This window comes from Gymnoscopelus braueri (assembly GCF_963280865.1).
Source record: "Gymnoscopelus braueri genome assembly, chromosome: 8".
NCBI lineage: Eukaryota > Metazoa > Chordata > Actinopteri > Myctophiformes > Myctophidae > Gymnoscopelus > Gymnoscopelus braueri.
Window position 1 is genome coordinate 34,169,511 of NC_137609.1, and position 12,287 is coordinate 34,181,797.

At 40.0% G+C, this 12,287-nt stretch overlaps 1 protein-coding gene across 1 annotated transcript in view; it reads right to left on the reverse strand.

Moving 5' to 3' along the window:
- Positions 1–9,121, reverse strand: part of coro6 (coronin 6) — a 28,814-nt gene extending 19,693 nt beyond the window's left edge. Inside the window, exons 1-2 of the mRNA XM_080434812.1 lie at positions 8,969–9,121; positions 842–1,041 (exon numbers count right to left, since the gene is read on the reverse strand). Of these exons, the coding sequence (XP_080290938.1) occupies positions 842–1,039 (198 nt within the window). The 5' untranslated portion in view covers positions 1,040–1,041; positions 8,969–9,121. The remainder of the gene's footprint in view (positions 1–841; positions 1,042–8,968) is intronic.
- Positions 9,122–12,287: the final 3,166 nt, after the last annotated feature.

A 12,287-nucleotide genomic window follows, 5' to 3' on the forward strand; every position in this document is an offset into this window, starting at 1 on the left:
AAGGTCATGTCTCGTTGCAACCCGATCGCCAGAGGAAACGTTGTCATTGAACGTTTTTCAAATTCCGTGCATAGACAACTGGAAAACCCGAAAATCCGTGCATAGCCGCCTCGCATCTCCCCCATTGACTCTAAACCATTTCGGAGGCGCACAGTCTCAAGGGAACTGTCGCCACGTAAGGGACCACCGAGTGAGCTAAAGCGAACGAGTTGCCGTCCCGAACGTTGCGACGTTCCCTTGAGCCTACTCAGCGCCGTTTGAGTTACGTACCGATAGGCACAGAATCGTAAATTTTGTTGTGGGGACTGCTCTGCTTCCGGGTTTTTCCGGGTTGCAACTGGTTACGCCCACCGTGGGACTCGCCGTACATATGCACGGAATTTCGGGTTTTCTAGGCAACTATGCACGGAATGACGTGCACTGGGTCCGTGCAATGTATACTAAAAAGGCTGGAGATCAGGCTGCTCACCTAGACACAGGATCTGACATGAATTTTGACCTGAACTTAGGTCAAGATTCAATTGATCCCCTGAGCAAGCAGGCAGGCTCTATTAGCTCAATGGTAAAAATGTCTGCACTTGTGCAGGAAACCGGGTCCATGAACGACCATGAAAATTATAATTTGCTGCGCTAAATCAGTACCAAACAAACATGAAGCTGCAGCATAAGGTGCAAAGTCAAATCCTCAGCATTAATGAGTCCATTCGTAAATCTGAAGCTTACAAATTTAGTAGCAAATTTAGTTGCATTTGTATACTCTCAGAGTTAAATGAACACTTGGGGTTTTATTGTGTGCTTGATTGTGCAACGTGCTTTGAGCGGCTATTGAGCCCTAGCTCACCTTATTGACGGGTATCACCAGGAATGCCCCTCCTCCGCTGGATTCCACGATAACCGCCAGGAACTTTGGGTTGACGGCGCAGAACGTGCTGTCCCACGTCACCTTGGAAACGCGGATGTCGTCGTACATCTGCTCGGTCTTGACACTCTGGCCGAAGACATGGCGGAACTTACTCTGCCGTACAATGCTGCGACTCATCGCTGTGTTGATCATAGAACACATGGAAGCAGGAAAACAAGACAGGTCATAAAGGCAAGTAAGGCAGTGAGGAAGAAGTTATATGGCTGCTTATATCTAACTTTGATATTTTACCATCACTTATAATCAGGGCCGGATTTATAGGAGTTGAGGCCGGGTTTTTGTTACTTTAATTCGGTGCAAAAAAATGTACTCCATGAAGTGGAGTAGTATGTAATATGGATGCATTATGTGTGTGTGGAAAATACTGGATACAGTATGCGGGCTTTAGACCGGATCAGGCTTTGACAGCCACCACAGTCAGTGTCTGCAGTGTGGATAGCAGAGCAGAAGCTCTCAATGTTTTAACCATAAAACAACTAATTATACAATAACTAAACACAAATCTCACATGAATTGGATTGCAATACTTTACAATTTGATCATAAAATAAAAAAACTTTTTTTTTTTTAAACCAAAAATTCGGACGCCCCCCCAGTTGGGGGCCCCTGGGCTGCAGCCCACCCTAGCCCAACGGTAAGTCCGGCCCAGCTTATAGTACTTCTACAATACATTATCATATTTGACAGCTTGTAAGAGCCTAGATGTCTCTATAGCTATTGTTGGTACAGCCTATCTTGTTATGGTTCAGTTTGTCCTTGAAGCAGAGTATAACCATGATCTCTGCCCTGTGCTCGAGGCAGAACTACCGTACCACTGACAGTGTTATTGTACTTCTACCCATGATATCATGTACATAAAGCATAACTCATCACCACCTAGAATATTGTCTCGATTGCTGGATCAATTGCTGATTGATCCAGAATTCCATGACTGATTTTTCTGAAAAACTACAAATATTTATTCAAAATTTACAAAAAAATTATGTTGCTATATAGGCTACTGTACATAGCAACAACAACCCCAAAAGGGGTTCCCGGATTGAAAGGTATAGTTACGTATAGGGGTTCCCGGTATAAATGGGATAAAAGAGTCTCTGATCCAGAGCTTAGGGTCATTTAAAACAAGTCCAAGTAATTTGAGACAAGTCAAAGTAATTTGACAATAGAAGTCAAGTCACAATTAAGTCCTTATTGTAGCGGCTTAGGTCAGACTCGAGTCCAAGTCTCAAGTCTACAGCTCTGCGCATCCCCATTTATAATATCCAGTCCAGTTTGGAGGTGCCCAGCCCTGCCAGGTACCAAGGTTAGTCCAAACTAACTACAAAAAGGGAGAACGGTGTGATAAATAAAAAAAAAAGCCTTCAAAATCCTAATTAAAACTTATGTTTTCTGAAAAACTATTTGTTTTGTTTTGGGGCTTTTCTGCCTTTATTAATAGTATTGCAGTGAAGATAGGACAGGGAGAGAGAGATGGTGAGTGACACGCAGCAAAGGTCGTCGGGATCGGGATTCGAACCGTTAGAGCCTACATGTGGTATGTGCCTGGACCGCTAGGCCAGCAGGCGCAACTTCTATTTTTATCTTCTAAAATGACCGATGCTTTCCCGGTTTTAAAGGTATGACAACGTATAGGCTTCCCAGGTCTTAATGGGCTAGCTAGATAGTGATACAAATAAAGTTGCAATGTTCATTCAATAAGCTGCGTGCGGTTTTACCAGTTCAAATCATATAGAGATTTGCTTTCAAGTCTTGAGCCAAGTTGAGTCTTAAAGCAGTCAAGTCTCACAGCAGAGTGCAAGTCGTGACTTTCACATACCAGACCATACTGTAATTGGTGGTCTAGCGTGTTTAGGCCATTGACTATGATTCGTTTCTTTTCAAGGAAGCCATTGGATTCCATTAATTCCAGTATGGTATGACATTTTTAAGATGGGGTCTTATAATGGCGTGGCTATGTAGATCTCAGATGTGGATCTATAACATCAGTCATCTATGATGTCAGTACTACGATGTCATTCATCTCTGTTTTTGGGCAAAGTTTCAACCCGATCCAACTTCCATTGACTTCCAGTATAGAAATGTAGTTTTGAAAACACACACACACACACACACACACACACACACACACACACACACACACACACACACACACACATACATTATTCATAAAAAAATCTAAATTCCATTACAAAATAAATTTAAAAAAAGGTAGTTGTGAAAATAGCAGATCTACAAGCTCACAACACGTCGCATTGCCATGGGAACCACTGGTATAGAGCATATAAGTACAGTACTGTATGTATGGTGTAAGTGGTGAAGTCTCTACAGACTACAGCCCTGCTCTGCTCTCATCATGTAAAGCGTCCTCTTTTTCCAGTGTTCCTGTTCTGCATGATGGCTTGTGTCTGTATATAGTGACCGTATCCACCTTCCCCTAAAGGATAACAGAATATCTTCAATCTCTGCTACGCTGTTACCTGTACTTCTAACTTATGTTAATGCAGGATAGTAAAACTCTTTGCTTTCCTTGCTTTGTTTCTTTGCTGCTGAACATCTTTAGGGTAACTCTTGATTTTGACACATCGTGTCTATTTTTGCTGTGTCATTATTATGTTCCCCGAGGATACAGAATGAGTAGTAGAGCTGTGCTAATTACTTTTACTAATACTGTTCTGCAACACAGTTAACACATTTCACAGCCATGTCGGATACTGGTCTATAGTCATTTTATCGCACTATGGATCTATTCATATTTTTTGCAATAGATACTCTATTGAAAAGCTATTATTAATACATGAGGGTTTGTTTTAACTCTCTACTGTGCTATTACAGTACGTTGTTGTTCTTGTCATCTTGCTGTTATGCTGTTGTCCCCGGCAACAGGCCAGAGGGGCTATAAGCCTCATCAAAAAAAAAAAAAAAAATACACAGGAGGCATTCTCGAACTATGATAGACATCAGTGCAGATATTAATAGCCGATTGTCCCACCAAACACTGTTTGAGAGCCAAATTTCAAAGAGACACAAGACAGAGTGGAAAAACCCAGAACCAGAATGCAACCTCATGTCACAAACAAAGACGCTGTAACTTTGTTCCACGTTTTCTTAGAACCAAATGGAACCAAGTGGAACAAATGGACCGAACGGGGCAAACGTTTGTCAAAAAAGCAGATCTGCAAGCTCACAACACGTATTTTCGGAAAGAGATTTGGTGTAGAGGGTAAAAAGGAGTGGACTATAGAACCCTGGGGGACCCCGGTTTTAATTTAAAGAGGTATTTCACTTTAAAACACTTCTGCGGTCATTTTAACTTATACTGTACTTGGGCTTTTGTGTGCACCGCAGACAGTTTTTATGTTGCTTGATTCAATATTTAGATATTTCACATTCATTTAATCAGACACACCCCCTTCCTATATACTGTTAGTCCATTGAACTTCAAACTACATTTTTTCATCGAGTCTAAACTCATTGAAAACCCTTGTCCTTGGTTCTGGTGACTTTTATTGTCCTTCGATTGTGTGAGGGCACCGTGTTTTGAAAAAAGTAGCTGAAAGAACAGACATTAGATTCTATTCTAATGTGTGTTCTTTCACACATTAGATTGCATTTTCACACGCGAGTTAGAAGGACAATATCAGTCACCAGTACCAGGGATGTGTTTTTCAATATGTCTAACATAGTTAGAAGTTCAATGGACTTATATAGGATGGGGGTGCGTCTGATAAATTGAATATTAAACAGTGGTGGAAGAAGTACTTAGATATTTCACTCAAGTAAAAGTATCAATTCCACAATGTGAAAATACTCCGTTACAAGTAAAAGACCTGTGTTCAAAATGTTACTTGAGTAAAAGTACAAAAGCATTGGCATCAAAATGTACTTAAAGTACCAAAAGTAAAAGTACTAAAATGTTTGAAAATAGCCTATGCATAAATTAGGGCTGAAGTGGTTAATGTGTGTTTCATAATATAATATATATATAACTAGGTTTTCAAATAATTGTTGTGGAGTAAAAGTACAATATTTGTCTCTGAGATGTAGTGGTGTAGAAGTAGAAGTATTGAAATTTGGAAATACTCCAGTAAAGTAAAAGTACCTCAAAATTGTACTTAAGTACAGTACTTGAGTAAATGTACTTAGTTACTTTACACCACTGATATTAAATATCTAAATATTGAATCAAGCAACTTAAAAACTGTCTGGGGTACCCACAAAAGCCTGAGTAGACGTTGAAATGATCCCAGAAGTGTTTTAAAGTTAAAGGTAGGGTAAGTGATTTACTTTGGTTAAAATAAGTGTTAAATAGCTCTATATTCTGATAGTACTCATTGCTATAGAGTGTTTGTTCAGTTAAAGGAGTCTCCCATGTGTCTCCAGCTCTTTATTAAACAGAAAATGCATGTTCAGTGCTCTCTCCTGATTGGCTTAAATGTTGTCACCTACCTGAAAATGTACTATATTATGTTTACTAAAGAGCTGGAGAGACCCCTGTGACCGAACAAACGCTCTGTATAATAATAATAATGGATTTTATTTATAACGCACTTTACATTCACAAGAAATCTCAAAGTGCTACAGAAGGCAATTGCATAAAAACGGAAACATCACACCAATAAAAGAAAACAACAACTAGGAAACTAAAAGAAAACTATTAAAACACGGGGGCATAAAGCCTAGAGGTAAAACCAGCAAAAGAAATGCTTTGCTAAAAAGGTAGGTCTTTAGTCCTCTCTTAAAGGAGTCAACCGACTGTGGTGCTCTCAGGTGGACGGGGAGGGCGTTCCACAGTTCGGGGGCGGCCGAGCAGAAAGCCCGGTCGCCCATGGTACGTAGATTTGCCTTGTGGGTTTTGAGGAGGTATGTGTTTGAAGAGCGGGTGTCGGGTTGTAGGGGGACTAATTCCTTGAGGTATAGGAAGGAGCAATGATTACTATCAGAATATAGTACTTTAACCTTTTTAACAAAAACTTGCCCTACCTTTAAACACCCCTTTGAGTGGTTAAACACAAACAGTGATGGGATCATGACACCTACGTAAGTGATGTGATGTGACACTTCACACACCGAGTGGAATGTGAAGTTCACAGCGTAGGATTGGTAAATCTAACATATGCATCTGAAATATGACTTTATGACCACATGGACGTATAGTGTTGACCAGTGGTGTAAAGTAACTAAGTACATGGACTCAAGTACTGTACTTGAGGTATTTTTTACTTTACTGGAGTTTTCCAATTTGCAGTACTTTTACTTCTACTCCACTACATCTCAGAGGCAAATATTGCACTTTTACTCCACTACAATTATTTGAAAACATAAGTTAATAGTTACTTTGTAGATTTTGATTATTATTACAAAACATACATTAACCACTTCAGCCCTATATACATTTTGGCCATTTGAAAATAGCAGATCTACAAGCTCACAATGCATCAGCTTGTAGATCTGCTATTTTCAAAAGATTTGTATACATTTTATACATTTGAAAACTTTTGAAATGGGACATTCTGCATAATGAGTAGGCTACTTTCTACTTTTGTACTTTAAGTATATTTTGATACCAATACTTTTGTACTTTTGAATTCCGGACTTTTACTTGTAACAGAGTATTTTCACATTGCAGTATTGATACTTTTACTTAAGAAAAGAAATTGAATACTTTTTCCACCACTGCATCTGAAATATGACTTTATGAGCACATGGACGTATATAGTGTTGACACTAAAGGCCCAAATCAGAAGTAGGCCGGTTCCACTCCCTGAAGGCACTCGGTAACTGGGTCAAAACTCCTCTTTTGGAACTGTGGATGACCATGAACCACCACCACCTGGCAACCAATCACAGCGGGTTTCAGCACACCTGCGTTTTTATAAGTGGGAATAAAAAAAGGGTGGGGAAAAAATATATATACATATACTGATACTGTATATATTTAACCTCATGAACCATAGTGTCACTATTCTGGGCATGTCATAATAAGCAGACATGCAGGAAAAATTGGTGAACATTATGGCAACGATATTGTTGTTGAAGAGATAGTGTAGAGGTAAGAAAGGAGGGGGCCAAGAATAGACCCCTGGGGGACTCCGGACAACAAAAGGGTGCAAGTGGTTAAAAGCGAACTGGCTCACTCTTTCCTGCCAATTAATGTGGATCTAGGAATCTAGATCCAGATTATGACATATTTCAACATTTATGTTGTGTATTACTGTTATGCCATGTATTTCCAAGAGGATATATAGTGTTGGCACACTGTCAGTCAAATTAACTTCCCTTGGTCAATAAATACACCATGGAATGGGAAGGACACCATGTGCATTGATTTCTAATCCCATACGTCTCGCCTTCAGGATCGAACAGAATAAAGCGTTTAATGGAAGTTTGTATCTGCTCACACACTGCTGAGACCCCAACCCCCTCCCTCTCTCTCTCTCTCTCTCTCTCTCTCTCTCTCTCTCGCTCTCTCTCTCTCTCTCTCTCTCTCTCTCTGGCAGAGTGAAAGAATGACACGGCCACTTTCCTAATATAGACATGCCACACTGCCCTGTAGGCTACACTGTCCAAAGCCTGAGTGTTCATTCCCCCCTGAGAGCGTACCGGTGGAACCAAAATGGACCCTTTGTACACTCTCGGAGCTACGACTCAGGATTTTAGAGTGCATATATACCACCCTGTCCAACCAGTCTCTTCCTTCCACAACCCTCCAGCTCTTTTAAGTTAATGATAGGGCAAAAATGTTGACACATTTTGTCCAGAACTTACAGACACAACCTGATTACAAGCGCACATAAAGAGAGATAAGCAGAGAGACGGATTCTAAGTTATTGATGAGCATGAGAAAGTATAGTTATTGAGAGGGGGTGGGTTGGGGTCAGTGGTGGAAAAGTATCAATACTGCAATGTAGAAGTACTCTGTTACAAGTAAAAGTCCGGAATTCAAAATGTACTTGAGTAAAAGTACAAAAGTATTGGTATCAAAATGTACTTAAAATACCAAAAGTAAAAGTACTAGAATGTTTGAAAATAGCCGATCTACAAGCTCACAATGCGACGCGTTTTGAGCTTGTAGATCGGCTATTTTCAAATAGCCTAGGTATAAAATAGGGCTAGAGTAGTAAATGTATGTTTTATAATGTAATCATTTATGTCTGCAAAGTAACTAGTAACTAAAGTTTTCAAATAATTGTAGTAAAAGTACAATATTTGCCTCTGAGATGTAGTGGAGTAGAAGTAAAAGGACTGATAATTGGAAATACTCCAGTAAAGTCAAAATTGTACTTAAGTACAGTACTTGAGTAAATGTACTTAGTTACTTTACACCACATGGTTGGGGTGGGGGTCTCCCCTCTCGCTGGTGTACAGCGTGTCGTGCTCAGTTCAGAAGCCCACGACAGCTGCAACCACGACTCTGAGGACTATAGTATGAGAGAAAAGTGCAGTGTCACACAACAACTGTCCCTAAACTGTGGGAATGTGTGAGTGTGACTGACAACACACTGTTATATCTATGCTATCTGTCTGCGTCTTTAGGGCATTGGTTCTCAAAGGGGTCCTTGAAGGAGTTCCAGGGGGTCCCCAGCTAAATGATGGATAGATAGGCACCAAATGGACCCTTATGGGTCTGTAACTCTGAGAGTGTACAAATGGAACCAAATGGACCCTATTGAGGTCCCAGAGATATAAACGCAATTAAATGGGGGTCCGCACCATAACCTAATGCATGCCAAACTGGGGGTCCTTGAAATTAAAATGGTTGAGAATCACTGCTAGAGCCGTAAAAGATCTTCTCCTATGGGGGTCCCCTGGCATATCTTTTAAAATGGGGGTCCGCGGGCTAATAAGTGTCAAGTTGGGGGTCCTTGACATGAAAAAGTTTGAGAACCACTGCTTATAGGGGATTCCACATAAGAGACGCACTTTTCCTTCACTAGCAGTGCAGCATAACGGGACTGACGCACCTAACGGCTCTCTGCAGCAGCACCCCACACAACACCACCATAATAATATTATTATTATTATTATTATAATAATAATAGACACTCACCTCAGGTTATGGAGATCTGAACCTCCGGATTCTCCCGATTCCCCCCTGATTCCCTGGATAATAGCCTTAGATGCCTCGGTCCCCGTTTAGTCCTCTTTTATCAAGACTAAAATGATCCCGTTTTCTAGAGCCGGCGCGGGACCTGCTGAACAGGCGCACTGAGAGAGAGAGAGAGAGAGAGAGAGAGAGAGAGAGAGAGAGAGAGAGAGAGAGAGAGGGGGAGGGGGGAGGGGGGGTTGTCGTCTATTTTAGAACGGACTGTGTCAGTAGTGGACAATCTGTAGCGCGTCATTCACTGGACCGTGAGGTCAGTGTCGCTATAGTGTGGACCACCACGGGGTCCATTGTGCCGCACTGTGCGTATAGCCTCGAATCCCTCGATTGCCATGCGTTGTTTTGTTTTTTGTTTCATACAATGTGCGTGTCGTGACCTGACGTCGCACCTTGCGCTTCTTTTTTTGAGAAGACACACAGTAGCCTAACAACACGCAAGGAACACAGTACAGAGAAAACACAATACAAAATACAACAAAAACAAACCCTAACATACATGCCCACCCGCCCGCACGCCAGCCCTGAGGGGAGAAGAATAGACTTGAAGGCAAAAATAAGAATATATTAAAAATTAAAAATGTATGTATTTTATTATTTTCTTTAAGATGAAAATGAATCAATTACAGTTAGAGAATTAATATATATGAAAGAAAAGGGTACCGAGTTCTAACAAATATATATTCAAGGAACCTCTTGTTTTCTAGGTGGAGGAAGGATGTGGAGGTCTTTTAACCAGGATGACCTTGTGCTTTTTAAGTAGGCTATGTGTGTGTGGGGGGCTTCTTGATTGGGGGGTGGGGGGGATCCCCAATTAGGCGTATCCACTGCAGCCTGCGCATACACGATGTATTTTGTTGATGTATCGCGATTTTATTGCTACTTCAGTTTTCAGTGATATGATGTAAAGACCTAAAGTCCATTGAGCTTTTATAACCATGTTAGACATATTGAAATCACACGATCTCCTTGTTTTGAAAGAAAAAAAGTAGCTGAAAGAACCAGTGGTAGAAAAAGTAGGCCTACTCAAATGTTTTACTTAAGTAAAAGTATCAAGAATATCTGCAATGTAGCTATACTCTGTTACAAGTAAGTCCCGTATTCAAAATGTACTGAAGTATTGGCATAAAAATGTACTGAAAGTACCAAAAGTAAAAGTACTCATTATGCAGTTTTCAAATGTATCAAAATCTTTTGAAAATAGCAGATCTACAAGCTCACAATGCATTGCATTGCGAGGCATTGTGAGCTTGTAGATCTGCTATTTTCAAATGGCAAAATGGGTCTGAAGTGGTTAATGTATGTTTTGTAATAATCCAAATCTACAAAGTAACAAGTAACTAAAGTTTTCAAATAATATGAATGAAAATTAAGTACAGTAATTGAGTAAATGTACTTACTTATGTTACTTTACACCACTGGAAAGAGCACACTAGAAGGACAATATCAGTCACCAGAACCAGTGTGTTTTCAACATACCAGGTAGTTAGAAGTTGACAAAGTAGTACAAAATAACTAGTAACTAAAGTTTTCAAATAGCCTACTTGTATAGTGGAGTAAAAAAGTAAAATATTTGCCAATGAGATGTAGTGGAGTAGAAAATTGACACACTCCAGTAAAGTAAAAGTTCCTCAAAAGTACAGTACTTGAGTAAATGTACTTAGTTACTTTACACCACTGGAAAGAACACACATTGGGTTGGGTAGCCTACACACAAAAGCCTGAGTAGAGGTTAAAATGACCCCAGAAGTGTTTTCAAGTTAAATACCAATTTAACCACTTAAAGGTAGGGTAGGCTATAAGTGATATTGGGCATGCCTACCTTTAAACCCCAGCAACCAGCGTCCATGATATTCTGGACATAACTTTGGCTGAAAAGAGCGAAAACTGAAAAGACACTAGAAGAGAGCCCTGAGGGACTGAGCCCTGAGCCTGCACACATGTGCCTTTTGTGTTGTCCCTCCCATTCCACCGGTAGAGGGCGACACAAATCACCTGAACATAAGTTTAGTAGTAAGCAGTGGTGTAAAGTAACTAAGTACATTTACTGTAAATGTATATAGGGCTGAAGTATGTAATGTGTGTTTTGTAATGGTAATCAACATCTACAAAGTAACTGGTAACTAACGTTTTCAAATAATTGTAGTGGAGTAAAAGTATAATACTTAATATATAGAAGTAAAAGTACTGAAAACTGGAAATACTCCAGTAAAGTAAAAAAAAAAGACCTAAAAAAAAGTACAGTACTTAAGTTAATCCACCACTGAATCTAATACTGATATATTGCCCAGCCCTATGTGCAGTCCAGAAGTGTAAGTATACCAATACAGCAATGTACAAATACTGGACTACAAGTAATAATCCTGCATGGAAAATCCCACTTAAGTAGTGATATTCTTTTGTTAAAATAAGTGTTAAATAGCTCTATATTCTGTTTAGTGTTTGTTCGGTAACAGGAGTCTCCATGTGTCTCCAGCTATTATTAAACAGAGGTTTTCAGGTTGGTATACCAATTTGATCCAACAAGGATAGAGAACTCACACCGAATACAGATTAAGCAAGTGGAATTGGAAGTGATGGCACAAAGAAATGAGCAGACAAAATTGGAACCGGAACACTATAAAATTGAAGCTGATAAATGGGTACTCTCTCCCTGGTTGGTTGGTATTTTGCAACCCACCTGGAAAATGTATTTTCTGTTTATTAAAGAGCTGGAGATACAGGGAGACCCCTGTTACTGAACAAACACTATATAGCCATGATTACTATCAGAACTATCAGAAGACAAAGAACGTTTTGTTCTAACCAAACATTACCCTACCTTTAAGTAAAAGCACATACAGTATGTATTAGTAGTTAAATGTAATGGTCTGGTCCCTCTGACTGATATGACAACATTATTACTGAAGCATCAGTGCGTAAGCAGCTTGTTAACGCTGAAGATGGAGCGTGTTTGAACTACTTTATAGGCTACAGTAGTTTATTAGTGTGTAAATAAACCATAACAACCATTTCACTGCTTTCCATCTGGCATCCCTATTTTGGTCATATCACCTATAGTGATATGCCCAAAATAGGTGATTTCATGTCAGGTTCTTGTTTATTTCAGGATCGATCTGAGGATTCAACTGTGATTATGGCAGAATATGGATTTCCCTACATGGACAGTGGACTTATCTTGACTTAATGGTGGAGGTGGAGAGTATGTTTTCGTTCTTGTCCCGTCTCAGCCAAGCTAACATTGGTCAAGCTTCGTGTGACACGTGAC